At 39.0% G+C, this 27,100-nt stretch overlaps 1 protein-coding gene and 1 long non-coding RNA gene across 2 annotated transcripts in view; one reads left to right on the forward strand and one right to left on the reverse strand.

Annotated features, from left to right (window-relative positions):
* Positions 1-205: 205 nt before the first annotated feature.
* The window catches only part of LOC139947374 (complement C3-like), a 46,742-nt gene continuing 19,847 nt past the window's right edge, over positions 206-27,100 (reverse strand). The window contains exons 9-27 of the mRNA XM_071945273.1: positions 24,896-25,007; positions 23,611-23,715; positions 21,164-21,352; positions 20,347-20,422; positions 19,631-19,790; positions 18,524-18,598; positions 17,495-17,663; positions 16,624-16,838; positions 14,473-14,634; positions 13,096-13,164; positions 12,716-12,840; positions 12,180-12,267; positions 11,834-11,908; positions 7,221-7,326; positions 6,542-6,631; positions 5,199-5,288; positions 4,612-4,695; positions 3,914-4,052; positions 206-2,190 (exon numbers count right to left, since the gene is read on the reverse strand). Coding sequence (XP_071801374.1) covers positions 2,037-2,190; positions 3,914-4,052; positions 4,612-4,695; positions 5,199-5,288; positions 6,542-6,631; positions 7,221-7,326; positions 11,834-11,908; positions 12,180-12,267; positions 12,716-12,840; positions 13,096-13,164; positions 14,473-14,634; positions 16,624-16,838; positions 17,495-17,663; positions 18,524-18,598; positions 19,631-19,790; positions 20,347-20,422; positions 21,164-21,352; positions 23,611-23,715; positions 24,896-25,007 — 2,283 coding nt within the window. The 3' untranslated portion in view covers positions 206-2,036. The remainder of the gene's footprint in view (positions 2,191-3,913; positions 4,053-4,611; positions 4,696-5,198; positions 5,289-6,541; positions 6,632-7,220; positions 7,327-11,833; positions 11,909-12,179; positions 12,268-12,715; positions 12,841-13,095; positions 13,165-14,472; positions 14,635-16,623; positions 16,839-17,494; positions 17,664-18,523; positions 18,599-19,630; positions 19,791-20,346; positions 20,423-21,163; positions 21,353-23,610; positions 23,716-24,895; positions 25,008-27,100) is intronic.
* Positions 8,220-10,676, forward strand: LOC139947400 (uncharacterized). The gene is made up of 3 exons (XR_011787350.1): positions 8,220-8,322; positions 9,086-9,171; positions 9,543-10,676. It is a non-coding gene; the product is annotated as an uncharacterized lncRNA (long non-coding RNA).

Here is a 27,100-nt window from a genome sequence, read left to right on the forward strand (position 1 = left end):
AAGATGGATGCCAACACAACTACAAAACACCCTTTCTACAACCAGTCAGTAGGGGGCGCTAACACAATAATCTAACAGGTTATCACACCTCTCAGCCTCCAGAAAGATAGGAATTAAACTTCAGGGGATTAATCATTCGTTAATATAGGTTCAATTTTGTTATGGTTGGTTAACAGTTTGCATCAGCTAATTTTACTTTCTCAGAAAAATCAAGGCTACAAACGAAAACACTTCAAAATAACAAGCAATTTGCAATTAATACAATTTTATTGAAAGTTGGCTTACATTCGTGCGTAATTGGCTATACAAGTACATGCTTGGTATCCTAATTCGTATTGAAAAGCTTTGGTAAACTTTTTGCATTTTCATTTGGTACATGCAATATTCACCAGAGAGACAGACAGGAATGAACCTACCTTGTGTTTTATTTAAAATTTGACCCGAAACCACATAAAAATGCTATACCTATACCATATTACTGTGATCCCCATTCAATTATAATAGCTGTTACATTAACAAAATTCACTTTTTGAAGCAAATTTGATGACAAAGCTGGACCCAACCTGATGGAAAGTGCTGAACTCCCTTGTAATTTGTTATATTTAAAAACAAATTGTGTACAGTCGCTCGTCGTAACCCTTGTAATTCCCCCCCCCCCCCAATTTTGAACCCGTGGCATTTTCTTTGATGAAAAGTGCTTAACTTATACAATTGTTTGTATTTATTTCTATCACTTTTTGACAAACATTTCATGACAAATGCTCGACTTAACCCCTGTGAGTTTGTTCTTTACCTTAAACAAATTCGATGAAAACTGCTAGAATTAGTCGCCTTGGTTTTTGTCTTACTGTTGACAAAAAAATCATGAAAAGTGTTGTACTTCCCTCTTTTCAAATTGTTGACCAAGGTTTGATAACAATATTTGAGTTTAATAACAGTCTCCTGACGAAGACTAGAGCAAGCTATAGTCGAAACGTTGAGACCAATTCAGAACTGACTCCGCGGCAGTACAGTTAATTACGATCCTATTAAGCTAAAGTAGTAGTTCAAGTCTATTTTCTATACCATCCGCCCTGGTAGTTATTGTTGAAAGCAGGACTTTTTATTTTATTTTTTTTTATTTTTTGAACTGCGAAGTCTCCCGAACCCCCGATTGTCTACTCCGCGGCAAGACAGTTCTCCAAGAACAAACTCTACCTGGTAATTGATACTTCACCATGCAATGCCTCAAATCTTATATACCTGACTTGGTTCTTACCTTTATTTCTCGACCCAAATAATGATAGAGTGCCAACCCTTGTGATTTTCAAAACTTGGAACAGCATAGTGTACAATAATAATAATATTCCGTTATCTGCATTTTTTTAAAGGCAGTGGACACTATTGGTAAGTACTCAACATAATATTATCACCATAAAACATTTCCTGGTTACGATAGATAGGGTATATAGTTGAGTAATTAATCTGAAGTGACATAGTTTCCGAGAAAGAAATAATTTTTCCACGAATTTGATTTGGAGACCTCAGGTTTATAGTTTGAGGTCCCGAAATCAAGCATCTGAAAGCACACAACTTCGTGTGACCATGGTGCGACAATAGTGTTTTTTTCTTTCATTAATATCTCGCAACTTCGAAAACCGATTAAGCTCAAATTTTCACAGGTTTGTTATTGTATGCATTATGTTGAACAAGAACAACTGTAAAGCCTAGTCATTTATAATTACTGACAATGTCCAGTGTATAAACCGTCAAGCAAAATAGACTACATCAGCATAGAGTAAACAAGAAATTATCTAAATTCTTATCCACGCTCAATCGTATCAAAGCAGTCAAAATATTGTAGAAAGGAAGTTATATAATTCCTTATCAACGCTTAATGATAGGTATCTCAGCAAACCAAACAAAACAAAAAGAACTAGAAATGGCTCCCTTCTCATGTGTAAATGATCATAAACATGTGTAATACTCTCGTTTAAGAGAGTGCAATACCATCTTAGTCTGGATCCTTTAAGTAGAGGACTCAACTAAGTATTTGATTAAGTCGGGCATCCACTCCCATAAACCAGCTGTCTTTTCAACTGATCTAGTTTGCGCTTGAGGTTCCTCCATCTATTTTTGGTGAGATCTCTACCGCCGCCCTCTATTGGCCACTCGTAGAAGGACATCTTCTCATCAATGAGGTACTTGTAGCTGTGGATCAAAAAGTAGAAAGAGCAATAACTAATTATCATCAACATTAAATTGTGTTGCTGATCCAATAAAACCTGGAAAAATTGTAGTTTAACCCTCCTACTGTCTACCCTTTAAACAACATCCACAATGGTTTTGGTATATAAGCTTGCCGCAAGCTTTCAGAGAGCTTGTCACAAGCGGGGTTCAAATTTAATATGCAAGTCAGGGCAAGCTTGCGGCAGGTTCTATGTGAGCTTGCGTCAACTTGTTTTCATGGTCGTTGACAAGCTTGTGCCATCAAGCTTGCATCAAGCTTTCTTAAACTTCTGCTAAGGCAAGCCTGCAATGTGATATCATATAATAAAATACAGTTTACTGTCAACGATACCATTTGCCCACTCAGTGTCGTAAACTGTGATTATGATAGCGTGTGCCAGCGTACAAGATAATCATGCAGTTATTGCATCCACACAATACACAGCCAACCAAGCGTTACTGCTACTGAAGATACGTCACTGTATAACAAAACGTGCCATTAAGAAAGGCAACTAACTATTACTGGTTTGTCACTTTGGTGGGAGATACATATCATGGGGAAGGTGGTTCATGTAAAAGAACCCTGAACAGTTATATAGGAGGGGATACCCCGGTGTTACTGGTCCACATATTATTACAAGCGCCCTTGATTACAAGTTTCCTGAGGCTTGCGAGCTAAAGTGATTAACGTTCGATTAAGAGCAGTCTTTGGTTTCGAAAACACATACATAATAATTACTTAAGAAATACTTTAAAAGGGAAAATTAAGCGTAATTTGTAAACACAAATAATTTTATTTAAAGGATCTATGTTTTTTTGGTAGGACAAAACACACAATGTCCACAGATTTAAATTAAACTTACACAGTTTGAAGAAAATGATGGTAGAAAGCTTCCCTGAGTATTAAAAACTTGCTGAGGTGCTGTAGTCTTTGAGAAATGAGTAAAACAATTTTCGTCTCGGTGATCATGAGACGACAATTATCGTGTAAAAACGTATTTTCATGACATTGTTTTACTCATTTCTCAAAAACTACAGCACCTCAGCAACTAATATTTTACGGTACGCTTTCTACTAACATTATCTTGAAACGGTGTAAGTTTAATGTAAATGAGTTTTGTGTTTCAAAAAGTACAAAGATCCTTTTAACGAACACCAACAATTTTGGTTTTAAATTTGTTTTCAAAAGACTTTTGCCGGAGAAAGTAAAATGCAGTTCTACCCAATAATTATGATCAGTCTAAACTCTGGAAGCTGATAAACTTGTGTTGTCTTGTTCACGACCGAAGACAGTAGTTCCTAGCTTGGAGCAACCTGTATTATTTTGTATCTGTCCACCAGTACTTTTCAAAATTATGTTGTGATTTTTTACACCCTGCTTTGATCTATATGAATTTTTAATTTTTTAATGTTTTTCTTTCAACAATGTGTACCTGTGTTTACCTTAAATATTGTTAAGTCTCACTGGTAGTTTGCTGATTAATTATTCCGTGTTTCGTTTGTTTGTAATTCTTGCTTATTTCCAATTGCGCACAATACAAACTATGGTTAAACCTTTAAGATACTCGCAAAGAAAATGTTTTGTTTTGTACCAGTGAGTTTCAACGAATCGGTTGCTATACTGTACATTCGTTGTAATGTTTTTGTTCTTCTTTTATGGGTAACAAATGTATATATCTTTAGCATAATGTACTAATAAAATTACCTGGCCATTCCCATGTCGTTTTTGAATGGTATTCCACCCGTACCGATTACCAGGTAGCGTCTATTCCTTAGCTGTGGCTCGTCACAACTCAAACTCTTCAAGAAAGTTCGATTCTGATTTACAGCCACAAGATCTAGACCTTTGGGATGAAAATATAGACAGGAAAATTACATCATATTCTGTGTTTATATGCACTTAAATAGCCAAATGGTATTGCATAATGCATTACCGTCAAGTGCTTTGTTAAAGTGTCTTGACTGGGATTCGAACCCACTCTCTGATGCAGAGAACACCAGAAGATGTGTCCGGCGAAGTAGTCCGGCCATGACACGCCATATAGATATAAACAATACTTCGTTGCATTAGCAGCTTCATGAATAGGGACATGTGAGGTCAGTGCACTCTCGAAATGTAAAGTAGTGACAAACTCGTTACATTTCGAGCTGTCCCTCATATGGCTCTTCCAAAAGAGTGGTGTTTTTTCACTCTTTTAGAGGAGTTTCACTCCAGGTAAGAGTGAAAAAAACACTCAAAAAGATGCAAACTCTAATATAACAGAGTTGGAAGACCACCTGAAAAAGAGTTGCCCTTCATATGGCTTTTGAAAGAGTGCTTTTTCACTCTTTTACGTTAAGAGAGCAAGAGAGGAAGGGTGGGGTTATTAGCGAGGGGGTAACAGCTTTGGCAGGCAAGCTTACCTGGTTTAACAGGCATCACTATGGTCATGCTGATGGACTGGAAAGACCCTCTTCTTTTAGCTGACACAACTTTTGCTTCAAAGGCTGTGTTATATAAGCATCGAATACAAGTAATGCATTAATGACATATTGGTATCCCTAACACTGATGCGCGATGGTCTAATGGTATGTATAGTTCGTTTAAAACAGTTAACACTTGTCATTAAAAATACATTGGAACCCATTTCAAAAGAGTATTTTCTGTTAATTAATTTTGATGTTTCTTTTCATTTAAGAAAGTTCCAAAAGGTTTCCTTGCTGCTCGACCATTCGTGTTGATGTTTCATGTCGTTTGAGCCCATTTTACAAGGCGGTAAACCTTGCTGCTGGTATTTTTTGTGTAATTTACTACAAGGGTCCTTGCTGCCAATTCCTGTTGAAGTTGCATGACATCTTACCCAAATTTACAAAAGGGAAGGCCTTTTTGTCCATTCATTGAAATTTCATGTAATTTAGGGCAAAAGTACAAGAGGTTGCTGGTCAATCTTCTTGAAAGTTGAGACCAGTTATTTGTTGTGACTATTAATTTGTTGTTTAGGAATACTAACCAAAATGGGATGCAGTGGTGCAAGCCTTTAACTTCAAATCCGCAACTTCAACGGCTTTATGGTCTATAATGATACCCAGGGAACATTTGCCTGCAGTTTACAAGGAGGAACATCACAAAAATCATCATATAATAGACTTTCTTTTACGAACACAAAAATCACAACAATGTGGCAATGGAAATAAAAAATGGCGGTGCTCCCTAACACGAAGTAAGGTCACAATAGGTTGGGTGGGTGGGTGGGGGGGGGGGGGGGGGGGGGTACCACATCAAGTAGAACTTCCCTCTTCAATCTCACTTGTGGTTTATTAATTGGTATTTGTTAATACTCTGAATATTAATGGCAACAACAATTGGTTAAAACAGCTTTGGATAATATAGTGCATTTTGAGAATACGGTTACCGCAATGGAAAATTAAAAATTAAAAATTAAAATCACTTTTGGTCCCCCAAAAATGAGAATAATCCGAGAAAAGTACAATTGAACACAATAGCCCGGGAGTTTTATCGTTATTTAATTTGAAATAAATTGTTCCACTGGTTAATTAAACTGTACATAATCACTTATATATATATACACCTATATAAATTATTAAAACAATCGATCTATTTTGACCACACCCTATTCCCTCCTGCCCTTACAAAAATTAATGTGCACAGGAATATGTATGGGGGAATACCTCATCTGTGGTACTACTCCATAAAATGACCACACAAATTCCCTCACAACTTACCGCACGGTTTGCCACATGAATAGTCATGTGGTGTGCCTGTGTTTTGGGGGACTATATCACTGGACAGTTACCACACAGTTACCATGGTAATACCACGTGCCAGTAACAACATGATCACCTCACACAAGTTACCGTCACACAATTCACAACACGCCATTTACCACACGATTACCACACGCCGCCAGTTACCAAATGATTACCACACGCCAGTTACCTCATGATTACCACACGCCAGTTACCACTGGAATATCACACGCCAGTTACCATATGACTACCACAAGCCAGTTACCGCCGGAATATCACGTGCAAGTTACCATATGATTACCACACGCCAGTTGCCACTGGAATATCACACGCCAGTTACCATATGACTACCACAAGCCAGTTACCGCCGGAATATCACGTGCAAGTTACCATATGATTACCACACACTGGTTACCATATAAACACACACAAGTTACTACATGATTACCACATGCAAAATACCAAACTTCAGTTACCACACATCAGTTACCACATGCCAGTTACCACAGGAAAACCACACGCCAGCTACAACATAAATATCAGGCCCTGATAAATATTAGGCCTTATTGCTGATGACGCCACATACCTGCTGCACAGGAACACGTGTTTCCGACACACAATGTACTCAACTGAGCCCCACCTTCGTCAGGATGGATGAATTTACTGCATTCAACGGCTGTGTTAAAGACAAAGTAATGTTTATATTATTATTCATGTTTTAGTTTTACCCTTACACCGATATTGTGTTAGCACTGTTTACCCAGAATTTTCCCGAGCTCTGTGGAAAATAAGAAAACAGTCGCATATTTAATACTTGAACACTCGGGATTCGAACCCACGCTCGTTGCAATTCTAGAGCGTTTCATACCAACTAGAGACAACCGTGATTGCCCGGTAGCTAGAGCCAGTTTCAACATATCATGTTTACTACACGTTGTATGCAAATAATGAACCAGGGTAATTTGTATATGTAGAGTGCGTATTAAGTTATAATTTAGACAAATTGTGGTCATGAACGGGCGGTTAAGCCCATCAAATTAAAGTAACGGGATGTGGGTTCGAGTCCCGAGTCATAACATTTGTGTCCTTGTTCTCTTCACCTAGAGGTTGATCTCCAGTTTTAAAAGCCTCCAAAGCGCAAAGGCATGGAAGGGTTTTATCTCCTCGGGGATCTGGGGACGTAAGGTTGATTTGCATGAGCTAAGCTCTTTTTGAAAATCGGCCCACAGGGTTATAAAACAGTTCGTTATTATTATTATACTTACTAGGGTTATAGTAATCAAACACCTTCACTAACACAGGCTGAAGTTTGCCGACCTTGAGTTTCCGTTCGGCTTTGAAGGTGATCTCGTCAACTCGGTCTCTTCTGATCTAAGAAGGAAACATCAATATTCGTATTACACAATCAGCCCAGCAAACACGTAACGTCATCGTAACGTTACTGTGAAGTTGTATTTTGGTAATGTTGCTTCCCAACTAAAACACAACTAACCGACAACGTTGCCAAAAGGTTGCAGTTTGGTCTTGTTACACAATGACATAAATACAACGTTATAAAAACGTTATGTTTTAACATCGTATAAAAACGTCCTGTGAATATTGTTATGCAACGTTGTCAGAAGGTTTTGGTTTCGTCACGTTACTCCATAACTTAGATACAACTTTTGTCTAACGTTTTTTAAACGTCATATACAAACGTTATGTGAATGTTCTGTGCAAAACGTTATCTGAGAGTTGTGGCTTTGTGTTTTCACAACGTCTTAATAAAGTCACTTTAGCTTTGTTTGGCAACGTTGCTTGAATGTTGTACCTTCGTCAGGTTATTTGGCAACGTACAACTAACTTTGCAACGACGTAGTTTTCATCGTCTGATAATGGGACGTTGTGGAAACTTGTTTTAACAAAGTTACCGAACAGTGTTTTGACAGTTCACTGGCATGTGTCGCACGACGTGTATCCTCGGGGCACGTGGGCAACGTACAGATATAACGTTGTATCAACGTTGTACCACGAGGCAGATGACCGCGGTCATGCAGAAATCCTCTACAAAACGTTTTCAATAAAAAATAATATTTTTTTATTGTAATATTATTTTATGGTAATATTTTATAAATAAAAAAAATAAAGACACTCATAAAGGTGTTAGTAAAGAACAAAAAGATTAATAATAAAAAACTTCATACAATTATTAAAAAAGTAAATTCTCATATAAAGTACGAGGCTACAATCCGCGCGGAGGATTGTGGGGGATTGTTCAAATGTTATATGCTGCACTTCCGCCGTTCAACCGTCGTATTCTTCTCCTAGCCTGTACGTTACGCCGACCAAATTTACATCGGTTGTTAAGTTGTCATCTTCTCGACAATGGTAAGTATTCTACATACAAAAACTCACTTTATCTTGTTGTGTTTTCCGTAAAAAAACAAGTATTTTCTTTGGTTATCACGATTGTCTATATACATGTATGTCATCATTCATGTACGTCGTGTGTACATCTCCAGACAACAATACAATGAGACATAGATTTTACACATACAATGGCCGAGGTAGCTAGAATACGGCCAACCAATCTTCGTGTTTAGTCTTCCTCCGTGCTCTTTGACACCAGTTTACTCTGTATCCTTTGTCCCAGAGTAGAATAATTGTGAACCACAGATTTTTGAGGAAAATTGACTGCTTTTCGACGCCATGATGTTTAATTTAATATATTATTATGCTTACTTATGAGGGCACCAATTTGTGTGTGTTACTGTTATTGTGCTTTCCACAAATCAGCTACGGTAAAAGGAAAAGTATTTCATCAATTTATATATAAATTATAATTAATATTGTTGAAGGAGTAATTAAGGGATAACTGAAAGGAACCAACATTTGTATTTTTTTTCAGAAAGCATATATGGAATAGTGAAGCATGATTGATGCTTTTTTAATGTTGATTGATTTACCATTTTTAATGAAACGGCAGCATTTAAAAAAAGGTTTGTTGATCAATTACAGTTAATTTTGTTAGCTGAGACAAACAATATGTGGGTACTGGGTAGAAGGAATGGAAATGCTTAGTTTTACCATTTCGAATGACCACCCCAATTACTTTATGTTTTTCTTAAAAATGTTTTTATTTTACTTTTAGGAGCTTGCTGAAAAAGTTAGAGAAGGCCATCTCATCTTCTTGACACCTAAAAATTTCCCCACAACAAAAGTTGGGCCCAAGTACAGGTGAGTGAATTACATGTGCATGATGTAGCTTTGTATGTGAAATACTCTCAATGAAAATGTTGGCAACGCCTATTATATTGTAAAAAAAACTAGATAGCTTGAAGACAAAAGGTATTCACTATCCTATACAAAGATTAATGGAACATGTTTTCAGTCCATAGACATTTTGATAATGTGCAAGTACATACGGACAGTTATGTTTCACGATGTATACATTAGAAAATAACAATGTCAAACTAGTTCTTGTTGACCCGACATGGATGAACCGATATACATGTGTACATTGATAAAGGAAATGCATGTACACATTTTGTGGGAAAGGTCAAAATGACTCAATTTTCTCTTTGTTTCACATTTTCTTTTACATTTAGGAACCTTGTTGAGGAATACCTACCTTTTCGGATGTGGTGACCCTTGGTGATTCTGACTAATCCATCGACAATTTTGCCGTGTACCGCTTGCTGCCTGCTATCCTTTTTTCCCCAAACCCTTTTTAACATTTTATCTCAAAGCTGAGCTTTTGTTACTGATTTAAAAACGTAGATGCACTAAATGAAGAAATTTAAACAAGAACAGTATTTAACATTATTCAATATGTTCAAAAAAGTTCTAAATTCAACATTCCTCCTCAACAACTTTGCCATTCACACTGGATTTTGCTCCATCCAAATGTAAAAAAAACAAAACAATTTGTGTGGGTATTCATTAAAATGGCACTGTATTTTTACTTATGAAATCTGAAGACAATTGGAACTATGTTTAAAGTTAACTTTAAAAACGTTTGTTTTCAAAGGGTTGTTATACATTTGGCAATAAAATTACCTGGTAAGAAACATTTTGAGAAACAGTTCACTTTGAAGTAATGTGGTTTTGGAAAAACATTTTGAAGCTGATGAGTGTTTCTGCCAGAAACGCTTCTCAGATTGGGTGTTCAAATTGCAGACAATATATTCTTCCCACATGAATTTTCACAGGTTAGTTTTATGGTACGATGTATCTACAACTAGATTTGAACAAGCAGTGAGTTTCAGTTACAATGGTATGGAACCTACTGTATGTGTATATAATATAATAATTATATACATGTAGATAAATACAATAAAACTAACCCTCTGTGAATATTTCACTTCAAAAGATGTTTGTGTTTTGGAGATTTCACCGGGAAAAGACAGGACGATTATTTCCACACAGGAAGAATATTTCTTAGATCTAAATTTTGGGGAATAAAAAGTGATATATTTTTTCTATAACCGGAGAACTTCGAAGTTAAACGTTTCTCAAAATGCATTACATTACCTACAGCTGCTGAACTTCTGACAATACAGTTGTTTTTTATTGCCTTGAATTTGTAGAGTCATTGCCAAACGTATACAGACCATTTAACTGTAAATCTCCAACTTTGCCATTTTTATTATACAACGCATTTTGAGTTATATTTAACCATGCATTAAAAAGTTTTGCTGTCTTTTCTATGAAATGATTTGTATGCAATTAAAGATGTTAAGAGAGCCAAAAGCACTTTTGGTATGCATGTGTCTTGATTTTTTGTGATAAATTTACATTTATTTAAAGCATTTAATAACGTTTTTATAACGTTGGGTTTTTCCTGTTGATGACGTTATATAAATACGTCACAATCACGTTCAGAAATAACTTTATCAAAACGTGAAGATTTAACGTTTTCACAACGTTATTATATTACGTCATGACCCGACGTTATCTAGACGTTGACAAAACTCCACACTTATCCGTCCGTACAACGTTAAATAAAAACGTTCTCCCAACATTCAAATAACGTCGTAGCAACGTTCAGGGCACGTTATTATGTTTGCTGGGAGGAATGGCTTCATAACGTATTTTTTTCCACACGACAAGGGGTTTTCACCCCATCACAGCCTCCCAAGCTGTAAACCACAGGGTCATGTTAAGGGTACTCAAGGTAGTGGATCCTCCTCTTATTACTCAAGGTTGATCAACAGGGAGAAGCTCCGGTTTTAATCCAGTACGTCATCCTAATGTTGGTTTTAAGTCCCTACTTGGACCTTATTTCATGGCCCTGCTCACCCCCAAACTATGTTCTTACAATCACCATAATCCGCTCACGTACAAGCACCACATTTATTCGCTAGCTGTGTAAAGCCCGGTTAATACTTCATGCGAATGCGAATGCGAAGCGAATTTGACGTGAATTTGACGTCACACCCTCCTTTCGCAGCGATATTCGCAAGGGAGTAGAGCAGAGGGCAACTGCTGCGAGTTGTTCGTTGCGAATTTGTGACGTCAAGATTCGATTCGCATTCGCAGGAAGTATGAACCGGGCTATAGTGTAGAATGCCTATTTAACGCTGAGTACGCACGCACACAATCAATCAAACATTCGCCGCTTACCCGTGAAATACGGTTGGCGTAAAAAGTACACAACTCACTGCTTCCGCAAGCGATGATTCCTTGCTTACAGATAGCAGAGCCATGAAAGTGGGCCCCGATAACATGTTTTCGGTAGTTTCGGTAGAGACCGTGCATTCCCAAATACTCAAACCACGTACAGTGATTTCGTTGCACATCTAAAACTGACAATTGTTATGTAATCTTCTCAACAAAGGTGTCTTCAACTAGGCCTAGGGTTTACGGTTTTTTAAACGTAATTAATTTCTTCACATACTTCATCCAGGTAAAAGACGACTGATAGATCAGTTTCTTCAATAAGATGGATGTTGTCACCGCTGTTGCGTTTGACCTAAAAAAAACAAAAATGTTTTGTTTACATTTGATTGCAGATTACGCAACGAATGTGTTGATTTAAATTGATTTTCTTGATTGACTGAACAAAACAAAACTTGATGTCTTATTGCTAGACCAACAAGCTTACTCGATAGCTAGAGGTATTTTAAATCCTACATTCTCACATTAATCTTTCTAGAATTGATTTCATAGATGACGGAAAATTACAATTATTTATAAGTGATGCAAAATAAATATATGTGACATGAGTGTATAATAATTATTACCTCGTCCAGATCTTCCGCCATAGCTTTATATCCTGTGTATAAACCCACTTCAAGAATTGCCATTCCTGTCGCCTCGCCTTTTATATAACTGCATATTTAGAAGAAACAAAATATCAGCGAAATTTAAACAAGTACGACCCGTGACAAAACTTTGAGAAAAGCAATATTTACCAGTCTGCCAATTACAGATAAGGCTAACTGTTTTGCAAGAAAACGGGATAAATGTGTACACTCGTCTACCTTTGAACTGTGAAACGGAAAGCAACAAATGTCGAGTTCGGCTGCTAATTGCCATGGGACGTCCATGCAGTCTAATGTTTGATGTGTTTAACATGTCATGGTGGCCAGCCGGACTAGTGCTATGGGGTGAAATTCGAGAGACAAAGTGTTCTAATAATTAGGCTCAGCCAGCAGCCGATTTGACGAAACACTATGTATGACTTTCAGTGCACGTCAAGTAAGGTTTACAATCTACAAAAGTGATAACTTGTTGGCAGATTTGTGAAGTTGGGTTACACCACAACTTCGCTGCATACCTCAGGTCAATAGTATACCGGATACGCTGATTGTTCTCATCCACTTCAATGGCTTCTTGGTTGATGTTCAGCACAAAGTCGCAGCTTTGCACATTCGGCTCCGGGATGTTAAAGCTGGACTCAAACTAAGGAAACAAAACAAAACTGGCTGGGCTTATAGTTGTGACCATTTCTTGCAAGATCTGATGGAACTGAGAAACGCACACTTTGAACGGAGTTTGAAAGGTTGTTTTAACCAATACTTGGCTATTATGTTATGGTAGCTGGGGGGGAGGTTATGGTATAATGTTGCTAACGTTTGGGGTAGGGTGATTCTTGTAGCTTGTTTACTATGGGTGGGTTAATGCAATTGCCTCACAAAACATTAAGTCTACACTTACTTTCAACTGACCCATGCCTGTGCCTGCAGATTCAAAAGACACTTGGAACTCCGGTTGATCTTCTGGAACCTAAATAATAACATTAACAATTCCGATGTTAAAGACACTGCCGTCGATTTCACAAAACTCTTCCTAACTTAAGATTAATCTTAGGACTTAGGACGAGTCCCAACCCTGCACTGTAGCATGCATACCATAGATGAATCCTAAGACGAGTCATAACTCTTTGTGAAAACGACCCCTGGGCACCTTTGATTTTGTCAAAGAACAGTTTTCTCACTTTTTATCACTTCTCAATACATTTTGAATGACAGACTTGTGGCGAATGTTTTTTTTTTTTTATCGCCCGGGACGGCTTGCATATTTTGCTAACAGCTGAGCAGCTGACATCCGGACATTCTATTATGTTGCCTTCAGAAGCATGCACAGCGCGGCCAACTCACCAATAACGCCCGCATCACCTGACTAACTCAGGTGAGTCGTGGCCTGAATATCTGACGTCACACTTCGAGGCTCGTGAATAACGCCATAGACCGGCATCCAAAACTGGCGAGTATATTCACATTTTGACCTCAGTCATTTATGGGTGCGTTCGTTTAGCTTCCTGGGGTCGACCCCGTCGTGTGGCGTTTTTTTTCTTTCCAGGACGAACGTGCGCAGATAGTTACCCACGTTCGTCCTGGAATAAAAAACCGCCACACACCGGGGTAGACCCAGGGCAGCTAAACGAACGCAGCCTGATACGCAGTAAAATTATATTGCGGACTTGAGAGCAGTGTACTTTTTGGGCAGCTAGCTCACGCAGGCCCGCCGGAAGGTATTACAAGTGTTGTTTTGTTTGTGTTTTTTTGGGGGGCGGCACCAACAATTTCCAACATTGGGTTGTTTGGATCAGCAGCATGCGCGGATCCAGGAGGGGGCACAACTTTGTAGTCATAATACTTTGTCTTTTGCTCAAATAGGTGATTGCCTCCATGCCCTCTGGTCATTGCATTGGTGCCCTTAAAAATAACACACAACCTCAGGGTTCGTTGCTCAAAAAGGTAGGACCATGAAAGCACCATGTACATAGATTAGTCTGGTTCCTAGACCCCCAAAATATCCGACTGGCACCTGTTGTCCAGGAATCTTTGGTCGTGGAACCCGACTAAACAATGCGATCAAGGCGGATGGTCTACATCACTTACGAATGCGACCAGCGCGAGCGGTTATGTCACAAGTTTCGGGCTAGTCTGTTTTCGAGCGTCTTGACTAAAGTCCACCGGGTACGTCGCATCGATGAGTTGTAGTCAGAAAATGTCACCCGATCCGCACCTGCCTAAAGATTTAACAGGGTCATGGAGCTACTTGAAGCCCGGCGCTGCACAAAGAACTCACCCTAATTTCAGCAAACTGCCTTAGGATTGCATTGTCGGGTTTCAGCAGGAACTCTTTTTCGAACCCCGCCTCCTGACAACTGACTTGACAGTCGATATCGATGACGTTCATGTCCGACTTGATTGAATACGCAGACAGTGCCTGCAAGCCTATAACTGTATCCTGCAGATTTGGATTTTAAAACATGACAAAAGGAAACATTTTTGGGGTAAGACACGTGACAGCGAATCGAACCAAAGGTGACAACTACTCTCTTCTCCAAATATGTTGGCCGAGGAGCCTTTGGTTATAGTAGCCCCCGCCCCTGGAATGAACTTCCCTAAAACATCACGGCATCTACCTCACAGCTGCTATACACTCAAGAAACTTCTCCAAACTGAACTGTATTGATTCTTGCAGTAGAAATTCCATCTCACAAGAGCCTCGATCTTGCTACGAGGATTTGTGAACTATCCTATTGTCATTGTTATTATTAATAAACAAGTACGCTTGATTACACTGTTTGACATAAGATGGCGGCCTATGATGGGGGTCTTTGTACAACCATACTGGACACTTATTGAAAATATGTTTACAATGTTGGTGTAAAGCATTTTTTTATCGACAAAATGGGGGCGAGATGTAGGTTTTGGTTTTATCAGCAAACATTCTGTTCATATTATAAGTTAGTCTTGGCCCACAAGACTATGGTGCTTGATATTGGATAGTGTATTGCGCGCAGTTGTAAATGGCCAAAGCGCGCCCGCCACGGTATGATTTTGTTTACTGGACGGCTTGTAATCTATACTATACCGGCAAGCTACCATAGTCTTGGACTTCTTGCAGCGCTGGGTTAATTTTGTCATTGTTTTCTGCTTCAGCTTTCCGACGGAACCGATCAACCAATCAGCATGCGATCTAGTAATAAATTAGCATAATGTGTTTTGTGGTGACCAGGGTCATTCATGTTATGATTACACGGCACTGGCAGCTCCGTATTTGTCGTGGAGGAAGAATCGTAATAAATAATTATAGGAATAATGTTCACGATTATGAATGCTAAAGATGAAAAAGTAAGCCGAAGCTGTATTGATCTGCTATCTAGATGGCAATTAATTAACGACTTTGTCAAAATATACCAGCTATGTGCCCTCTCTGCTGACGGTCTGTGTTGCGATTACCTCCGTCAGTTCTTCGTGTGCCTCAGCACATGCTGCATGCAGGCAGTTCGGACCATGCACTGAGTGAATAAACTAGAGCATGGTATACAACCATACAACCAACGTTTGCAACTGCAAGTCATGGATCCCAAGTCAATGTGTATCTGTCAGTGTCACAAAGTGGTGAGTGAGGAGAATCTTGTTTATATTGATCGAATCTGTACATAAAACCTTAAGTCATAATTAAAGTGGGCATTGTTTGTGCCACCCAATTTGCTCTGAACAAACCTTACTTCAAAACTTGTTGTTATGTTCATGTAGGCCTCCTTCTTCGATCCTGCTAGTTCTATTTCATCATGTGAAGCAACATTTTCTCGTGTCACACTTCTGGAAGGGCAGCTCGTAAAAATATTGCCACACCAAAATCCACTTCGCATTCGCATTCGAAGGAAGTATGAGCCTACTCCTACATAACTACATGAGGTTTGTTTTGGTATTGGAACGATGAACGAACATAGTTCATCCATGGAGCTCCATGGTTCATCATAGAAGTATGAGCTAAGCTTTATGTGAGGTTGGATTTGTCTGACTTGAGTCACCAACACTTCAATGCACAAATTCGTGACTAGTGTGTTGAAGTCGCAACTATTTGAGGCACGAATTGTTGAGTAGCAAGTTTCAGTAGTCGCATATTGAATATGCATTACACAACCTTGACAACGGCCCGATTTACATACTACGGCAACGCCCACAGCGCACGCAGCGCTGCAAGATGTCCAAGACTATGGTTGCTTGCCAGTAGAGTCTAGATTACAAGCAGTCCAGTAAACTAAATCATACCGTGGCGGGCGCGCTTTGACCATTTACATGTACAACCGCGCGCAGTACACTATCCAATATCAAGCACCATAATCTTGGGCCAAGACTATTAGTGAGATGATTTGAAACAATACTGGGCTTGCATTGGCACCTTTGTTGAAGTCCATTAGTAAGTCAGTGTGTTCATTGTTACCTGAGTAGACACGAATCCACCTTGATAGTTTTCCTGGTTTGTTAGCCATCTAACGATGTCATGGCTGTATGACAAGTCATCCACCTCAAGAAAGGCCAGCAGTGCATAGCTTGTTGTCTCCACCTCGATTGCTTTGGGTTCGCTGCTGAAAAAGTATGGTTTTGGACCAGCGCCATATGACAAGACGTCCAATGCCCAATAGCGATGTTTTGATTCTAAATACACAAAGACAAAATCAATCATAATGCGATGTTCTCTCAACGTGTCATCCATGACTGATTGGTCTAGTGTACTGAATTCAAGTTCTGATGGCCGAATCAATTGTGGGTTCAAATCCCGGTCACGTTGCTTCTCATCACTGTATGAATCTTACACACTACACACTGATAAAGCTTCCAAATTATAGACACTACCTAATATAGTGCCACAACTATGTAAAATTGATGAAATAGTCTGCTTCTGCTTAGCAATAATTGAATGTGCTTACAGTATTGATGTCAAATATTGATGTACGTTTATAACATTTAATGTCAACTTCTTTGCTCCATGGTTGGAACGAACTCTTAGTCACAACTAAACTCTTGCAACTGATTACAACAACTCCACAGCGCGTGTGCAAAGCTTAAAGTGGCACGCGGCTTAAAGCGACTACACTACACTTTTTATTTATTTTTTCATGAAATTATAGGCCGAATATTGTTTAAAGAATAAAAAAAACTTAAAATTAAATGTTTTTTTTCTACACAAAATATGTGAGGTTGCGGCACAAAGATTAATAGCAATATTGACAAGCCAAACATGGGGGTGTGCTTTTTCGAGTTGGATTTCAAGTGTCCACATGATTACAGAAGTTTGACAACTTCAAATTTACCCTCTTCATACGTAGCAATGTCTTTGAGCATCGTGAGAGCCTCTTCGGTTAGGTCGCTTTTGGCCAGAGCGAGGGCATATGCAGTGATGGCGATGTCGAAAGGTTTGGTCAATTGTGGCAGTTGACCCTCTAAGAAGGCTGTAGCAAGGGCAACAGAGTTGCTGGTATCCTAGTCACCGTAAACCGTAAAAGACAAAGAGATATTTCATATGTTGACTATATGACATCATCAGTGGAAACATTTTCCCTGGCTACACGGCAGCTAACGGTTGAATGGCTTCTGACCGGCAACCCTGAACAAAGATATATGGACTATTACTAGGGAGACCGCGAGCTTAGAGCTTGGAGCTCAGTTTATGGAGTGCAGGTACGTTAACCACGGGGTCACCGTTCAAGTCCTGCTCCAGCCTATCGTTCTTTGTTAAAACTCAAATTGTTTAGTTTCTACCCAGTCAGTTTCCCTTGTGGTTTATAGCGTGACATTTCCTATTAAAAAGTTACATCCCCTGAAGATGGTCCCCTGGCTGCTGCTTCCCAGATTGGGTGTGATCCCAGGCAACATAATTACATATTGTGTGGCTGGTGACTGGCACCCCAAACAAACATATTGCTTATTAGGGAGTACCATGTTTGAATCGAGGGCGGATCCATGAATGAAAGAGCGCGCCATGCGCCAGGCAGCATGTTTTTCTGCACATGACATTGCCACTGTCGTCGATCGTTTCAATGGGAAAGTTGTTTGTCTCTAAATTGATAAAAAAAAAAAAAAAAAAAAAAAAAAAAAAAAAAAAAGGAATCCTTAAAAAAAAATCGGGAACGAAATTGCCGCCAGGCATGTGCAGGGCCAAAATGTCATGGCTCTGCTTACCGTAAGCAAATAACTTGCCACTACACAGAGCAGTGATATCCCCGCTTACGTCAATAGGGAAGCGTTTTCCAAGGGTTAGCATGGATTCAGTGATGCTTTCTTTGTTCAAACCTTAACCAGAATCGTTTAACAGTAGAGGATTGGTTGAACTATTTACTCACCACTGAAGCACACTCACACCCCAGCAGAGAAATCAGCACAAACGCTGTCATTGAAACACTTCCTTGAACACTGCCCTGAAAGCACGAATCAATTGTTTTATAAATAGCACCACACACCTATGCTATAAAAGGCTTATAAGTACCCTGATCTCAGACAACTGTGTCAAATCTCACTTAAATACGTGCACTAACAATGGCACAAATTATTCTTAAAGAGAACTAGCGATATGGCAATACACTCGATTAGAAGTACATGATTTTGATACGACACAACTTTTTTAGAATCATTTCGCTTTGGAAGTATGTTTAAAAAGGAAAATATGTAAGTTTTCTTCCCCCAATTTTTGTCTTTTACCTATGTTTCTCAGATTGTGTGTTCCAATTGATAAATGAGAATAATAATAACGGAATTAATGCGCACAATTCCACCCTGATGAATGTTCGAGGCGCACTTGTGGGGTTTCTTATCCGGGATCCCCCTTTAAGGTATTTTGGAAGAACCGGGATAAATCACAAACGGAATCGAAATAAAAAGTTGTCTCCCCTTGGTGATCCCCTGGCTGCCGCTTCACAGGTTGGATCGTAATTTGGGTGTGATCCCTGGCTACACGGCAGTGGACAGTTGTATGACTAGTTTCAGTGACTGTAAGAATATGTTACCTTTATAATAATAAAGTATGTAGTTTGTGTAAGCTTCATGTTCCATTAGTTGTGTGCCCACACAATGTTCTCTGCTATCTATCAAGTCTTCTCATACTGATAGTTAAGTAGGGGGGAGATGCAAATAATGTCCCATACCACAACTAGCAGATTTTTCCCTGTTTCCCGAAATAAGTCATTTTTCAGAATTTAGTAAGTTAACTTACGATTGTTTTTGAACGAAACGTGATATTGCAGATTAATTTTTACCCGCACATAAAAAGGTATCCAAAGCCATAAGTTTCGACTAGGAAAAACATGTTTTTCCGCCACTATAAATGTTGGGTAGAACTCTCAGCTGGTAGTTTTTATTCTCACAGTCATGTGTTTCATTTTGTGGAATATACCGGTTGACTAATTGAATTTACGTTGCCAGTGATGGCAAACTATGGATTTGTGTATACTCACAATCATTCTTTTGTTAGACACAAATGAAACCTCTCTAAACGAACCGTCCTCGTTTTGTGTCGTTGTCGTCAGCCATTCCAAAGGTTGACAAGTTATACTATCATCGACGTAAGCAAACTCTCTTGCCTGACAAAAGACTTTGGCCACAAAGGCAGTCAACCTGAAAGTGAGATATAAAAAAAAACACTTGCTCAGAAAGTTATAAGATGTATGAAGAAACTGTTTTTTTTTTTTTTAAACGATTAAACATGACTTTTTGTACCTGAAATATTGTTTCAACGGTATATAAGTGACCGAGAGCAGGATTTGCACCTACAACCTCCGGATCAACACTTATATTTCCAGATTATCTATTTATTTGTGTCAATATCTTTGTTTGACTGTGTAGCAAACGGATCACACCCGGACATGATGCGACCTTGGAGGTAGCAGTTGTCGAGGGAGACCGCTTAAAAGTTTAGTTTGTTGTGGTTACGGGTTCAAGTCCTGCATGCTCTTTAGTCAATATTTCGTTGTTCAACTCAAAATAATTTTACTGTATTTATCTCTATACCAATTTGTTTTAACTAGACAGAAACAGGGAACCTAATATTCGTTTTTTAAGGGATGTGAAATTACTGTACATCAAATTGGGTTTTATTGGTAAAGACAACATTCAAACTAACTTCGTTATACCCAATGCTTACTAGTTTTCATCTACAAGGTTTTAAACTCACCAAGTACTACCCGGACGTGATGGATAAATGGAAAATGACCCTTCATCATGTCGGAATTTCAGCTCATGTATCACTCCTGACAATTACAACGTATAATATGCACATGGTGAGGATGACTTTGCAAATACAAACAGTTGCAATATACATCCTTTAGAAACCCCGCAGACAAATTCAGGACTTCTTTGTTAGTGTACAAGTTTTGTGAAGCAGCCACAATTAGGAATGAAAGTCGGACATTACTCTCGAGAAGGGCAGCTGACCTTGAACACATGGCAAACCTTGAAACAACACACGGAGCCACAGCATGGTGCTCTGTGATTAAGTTGCAAGGTTGTTGTTCCTCAACTAGGTGCCCCATTGACCAAAGGAAAATTGCTGTGCCCATTCGAAGTTTGAATAGGTTGTTGTTAATAGTGCCATCTTTATTTTATTTTCGAATACAGTTATGTTTCGAGCGCAGTTATCTAAATTTTCGAGTGTAGTTATTAACCACATGCAGTTATTTGTATTTTCAATGCAGCTAATTATATTTTCCACATCAGTCAATATTAGTTTAAGGAACTTCACGGAACATACTTTGGGTCGAAAGCCTTAGTACAACATCGAACGCATGCCCGTTTCACAGGGCGTGCAGTTTATGTTCAGTAACATATAGCTTATGCATTTAATTATTTTAGCAAATGCATGCACTGAAAATATAAACAATTGCAAAATAAAATATAATTAACTGCACTCGAAAAAGGGGCTTTCGAAACTAACATAAGGGTGAAAGTAGGAAGAATATGCCAACATAAAAATCGGGTTCCGGGGTGCTCACCATTTTCAATGTACTTCTTAGCAGACTCTTCCAGGTTAGCAGTGTACTGATCACTATACTTGAGATATCTGTAGACGTAGACATTAGGCGCCAGTTTAGTCATGGTCTGCTCACCACACCCACTTGGGATTCGAAGAAGTTTATCTACCCCTCCAAGGACGGTTTCTACAACATTGCCCATGATGTTCCCTATGAAGATAATGATAACGAAACACAACTGAAACATCTGCATAAACTGGTTGTTGGCGGCTTTGCGGTCAATTACCAATAACGCACAAGACCAAAACCTCAAAACAAAACTTTCTTAAAGGGATGCTGCAGTGAATTAAAATAAAACAGTTAATTTTGCTGTCATTTATTTCTGATATATGTATTGAGCATCAATAAAATGTGTTTTGTTTATTCCCGACATATCTGACTTGCGTAATGAGCGAATAAGTCATGCCCCCCCACCTTCTTGTGGATTGTTACCGCCCCTACCATCGACGTCACGTCGGGAATTCAAACATATCGTCGGCAAAAAGAGTCTGGTCCCTAACTACACGCGCCTAGGTATCAGGCCACACAGTGCACACGTCTCTATATGCACACAGTCAGGGGGCCCGACGGCTTGGGTTGCCGACATGACGTCACGTTTATGCAAACGTTTAATCTCTTTAAAACCATTTTTAAAATACTTGCGCATTTAATAAAAAAATAAAAACAATATTTCAGGTACAAAAAGTCATGTTTAATCGTTTAAATAAAAAAAAACTGCAGCCACCCTTTAAAGGCAGTGGACACTATTGGTAATTATCAAAGACTAGCCTTCACAGTTGGTTTATCTCAACATATGCATACAATAACAAACCTGTGAAAACTTGAGCTCAATCGGTCATCGAAGTTGCGAAATAATAATGAAAGAAAAATAACCCTTGTCACACAAAGTCGTGTGCGTTTAGATGGTTGATTTCGAGACCTCAAGTTCTAAATCTAAGGTCTCGAAATCAAATTCGTGGAAAATTACTTCTTTCTCAAAAACTATGGCACTTCAGAGGGAGCCGTTTCTCACAATGTTTTATACCATCAACTTCTCCCCATTTCTCGTCACCAAGAAAGGTTTTATGACAATAATTATTTTAAGTAATTACCAATAGTGTCCACTGCCTTTCAGTTTATTGTCCGCACACTATTCCAGTAATTGTCTTCGCATAATGGCCGAACCATGCTAGAGTTTATAAGCTGTTTCGGTCTCCTCGCCAATTGTGTAACATTAGTTGAAGTCATTTTTGGAAACATTTCTGCAGCCATTTCTTCATTAATGTAAAGCCCAAGTCATTATCTCCACACTAAGACTGGCCAAACTCAATTTAGATATAAACTGTGTGGTAGTCTTAACAAACTTGTTACGTTGGTTGATGACAGTTTTGCCGAAAAAAAAAAAATTGTGGCGATTTATGATCAACACAAATATTTTCACAAGTTTATTTTCACAAGTTTATTGTTTCCAAATTATCCCAGGCATTATCATTGCACTATGGCTGACCTATCTCAAGCTAGAATTGTTGGCCTTCTTATCAAACTTGTGACATTCGGTGATGTCAGTTTGGCCATGGTACGGTCATTATTTTATCATCAGTGTCGCTATACTTGTCTGACCAATTATTGTGCGACCTCATTTTGTAAGGTTTATATTAGGCCTTATCCGAAACCGTAGCCGTGGATGAAGCCTTCAATTTCAGACACGACCTTAATCCCTCACATCATTGCAAGTTCTTCACCTGAAACACTTTCTGACTTCTCTAAACATTTTAAACTTGAAAGTCACTATACTGTAATTCGGTGTATAAAACAATATACTGCTCCCCTACATACAGTGAACTTTAGGACATTTCCCTCAAATACAGACTGAAGAAACTTTTGATGGCAGACACGAATGCAAACATTCATCACTACACTCACAAACACAATCGGAATAAAACAACGTGTGGGATCCCTGTGTCATGCGAATCGCCTTTAAAAGGGTTTCATCATCACAACTAAAGATTGCGGCTGGATGACGTCTATGCGTAAGATTGCTTCAACATTCTACGAGGACGGGACCAGTCTTTGGTACCTCTTCACACCAGCGGCCGGACTACAACCCAAGTCCTAACCAAGTCCTAACATGTCCTAACCAAGTCCTAACATGTCCCAACATATCCTAACATATCCTAACATCTCCTAACCAAATCCTAACCATTTCCTAACAAGTCCTAACCATTTCCTTACCAAGTCCTAACAAATCGGAAGAGGGGCATAAAATGGCATAAGGGGGGGGGGGGATAAAGAAAGGGGTGGAAACTTTGGTCACACGACTTTAACCTGTCAATAAATGATATTTGAGGGCGCTTTTATTTGAACTGCCAAACCGAACGCGAAAACCGTATAATACGTATTTTTTAATGAACTTCGGCCCTAATACATACCCATGACACTGATATGGACTTTATGGGTACCAGGGATGGCATCTCCATTCAGGTTGTATCGTATGACATCGATCTGGCTGTTTTCACCATCTTCACCCCAGAACTCTATAGACACACACATACGAGAAGGTAATGCCTCTGAGTTTCAAACATCTCTTCTGTTAAAGGAACACGTTGGCTTGGATCGGACGAGTTGGTCTATAAAAAGCGTTTGTAACCGTTTGTTATTAAATGCATATGGTTGGATAGATGTTGTAAAAGTAGAATACAATGATCCACACAAATGTGCATCGAAATTGCACGGTTTTCTTTTTACGTCGCGAACTAACACAGTTTGACTCCCCAAAAATGGCCAACCGTGTTAGTCGACGAGGTAAAACAAAAACCCACAGTTTCGAGGCAAAGTTGTGCAGAACATTGTATTCTACTTTTACAACATCTTTCCAACCATATTATGCATTTTATAACAAACGGTTACAAACGCTTTTTACTGACCAACTCGTCCGATCCAAGGCAACAAAACACACTTAACAATGGTTTGAGAAGCCCATCAAAAGTCTGAATGGTAGAAATGGTTTAAGTGAATTTTTTTTCACAGGACCGGCACAATGGGCCGATGATACGTTTTATTGAAACGCACTGTAAAACAGTGCTGCAGTCCAGTAAAACAGTTGGTCCACTGGATCGTAGCACATTATTACTAGAGTATAATTTATTCATGCATAGAAAGTGCCGAGGCTTTTGAGAAAGCTTCCTTAAGTTATCAGAAAACACATCCAGATATATTTAAGTAATTAATCCACGAGTATAATATTGTCACACACACATGCAAACAACCACAGCGCTCAGCAGTAATGTTTTTTTCTTCGTCATTTTTTATTCATGATTAACTGTTTTTGAAGTGTAGGGAAAACATTATAATCCATTTGCGAATGTTTGTCCATAGAAAGATAAAAATGGAAAATTAACATGTCAATTGATAAACATTGAAACTTCCATATTTGTTTTATTAGAGGCAATGTTAGGGCTCAGTGTCCAATTGTAAAAACAACATATAAACAAAACAAAAACAATGTAAGCATACAAACCTGCCAAGCGCCTCCAAGAAATTGCAATAACAGAAACTGATAAAAATTTAGCCAAAAATCCATCAATTTACATTGTTGCAGCTGGTGCCCCATTAATATTAAAAAGTTTTGCCAAGCAATGGAAGTTGCTCTGCTTTACAGCTTTTTTGCAATTGGGTCATGCTATTTTTGCCATTTATATATTTTATGGTACTTACGGTCATGCTGAAAAGACTGGTCTTCTCCCCCTCGACGGTTTTCTGCCAGGGCTCGGGAGTTGACTGGATCCACCATTATTGTCTCAGTGTCTCGCTGTATGTAACCCTCTTGCTGTGTACAGAAATAAGGAAAAATTTACGTTTGCTGAGGCAATGGCAGTGTTAGATGGCCGCAGCCTCTCTTTAATGTAGAAAGCCAAATGTGAGGTTTTTTTAACAACACCCAATTGACATAAACACTCACATTTAATAATTAATATCAATTAAGGTGTGATCCATTTTCTTTCACGGTAAACAAAAACGCCCGCCCCTTTGTATCCCACCTGATGTCTTAAACCAGGTAATCAATTGGGTGCACTTGCCCAGCTTCAAGCTTTCGGCCATTGTTGTCGAGTCCACACGACGGCTCCTCTCCCGTAACCAAACGATAGACACAACCTTAAGCTGGGATACCCCAGAGTCCCGATACTTTAACAATCGCCTATTATACTCCACTTGAAGTATGACCATCAGGGAGATGGCTCAGTGAGCTATAAATCATCCTTCACCAGACCAAGTGAAATGTTTACAAAACTGGACAGTAATCACACCAGGTTGGCTATGCACTCTAAGAAAAAAATACCCAATGTTGCGTAAAATTTTACTCTTTGTGGTGTTCAAGAGGGAACATGGTCGTTTGGAGGGTAAAACGCAACGCAACAGGGGTTGCGTCGTAATTTACTCAATTTCTGTGTAAAACGGCTACCCAACTATGCGTCAAATTTCTTACCCAACTTTGTTGTGTCAAAATGTACCCAACAATCGACTACCCATTTACTCAGTAGTTGAGCACCATAACCCCTAGTGTTAAGTAAAAAAGAAGTAATGCATTTTTGCAGCAAACACGGACACTAAAAAAACATTTAAAAAAAGCCATATACATTGAATTGGACTGGACAGTATAATTTCCGATTAATCTATGGTGATCACAACCTAATAATAACCTTGCATAAAACGACCGGAAAGTTTGTGTACATTCAGGGGGTGAAACACGAACACAAAAGTCTTGCGAGCAGACTACATGTAACAATCTCTTTTTAGAAGCGGTTTTGGCTCTGAAAAGAGCCGGTTGGTTTTGCCAAACCTGTTATTGACGAAATTGTTGAAGCTACTATCCGCGTCTTTCCTGGTGATGCATTTCTCCCGTCAACAGACTGTTGTTCCTCAAACAAACTATCTACCATAAAGCCAAAAATATCTCTTTACAACCGTGGTTAAATGAACATCAGACATCAACGACCTGCAACATCAGAATTACGTCCACCCCATCCATCTTTGATTATGACTTGTGCCATGCGACTTGTACGATACGTCCGTGTGTGTGTAATGTGCACTTTGCATTATGGGTAAAATGGTTTCCAAGAGGAGCAGTTTACCCAATTACGTGCAACATTTTACCACAAAAAGAACATTTTTTAGTACGTCGCAAGGTAAACTTGATCCTGTGGCGAGGAAAATGCGTTTTTGTACACATAAGTTGATTTCACTGGCTAATTTTTTTATGCAACTTAAAAAGGTACAAGTTACCTTCTCGAGGGCACAAGCCAAATCGCCTCGTTGCCCAACATTGCGTAAGAAGGTACTCAACTTTCGTACCCAGCACATTTACTCAGCAAGTTTTTTTACACTTCTTTTTTAGAGTGTGGGAGGGGTGTCGTTTTTTCTCTGGGAAGAAAATGTGCCACGCCCAAAGCAACACTGACTAGAAGTTCTTGAACTGGTTTGTCATTTCCAAGTATTGTAACAGTTGACTTTCTTTCTTCCATACCATTTGGTGGTCCTAATCCATGGCCTATCCCTTCCCTTAGCACTCTGTTTATCAAAGTGTTTTATGTGTTTGTGTGTGCACTGCAAAAACGTTGGTCAAAATGTTGGTCAAAATATACCCAATATTTTTTGCAGTGTGGTGAGCTGATTGGGTGCGAGCAGACTAATCAAATTCCCGAAACTAAAATGAGCAGGTTACCAGTGGCAGATTGTGTAATGTGAAATGTCATTTCTGCTTCTTATTCTTCTTCATCGTGTCCACACACGCCAGAGGCTGTGTTTCAGGCGGAACTGGGCATGGTCGTTGGCAATCGTTGAGCTCAGCTAGCCGTCGATGTCAACAAACTTGTCCTAACTTAGAATTATTCTTAGGACTAGGGGGAGTTAAGTTCCATATTA

This window comes from Asterias amurensis, chromosome 14, assembly GCF_032118995.1.
Source record: "Asterias amurensis chromosome 14, ASM3211899v1".
NCBI classification, from domain to species: Eukaryota; Metazoa; Echinodermata; class Asteroidea; order Forcipulatida; family Asteriidae; genus Asterias; species Asterias amurensis.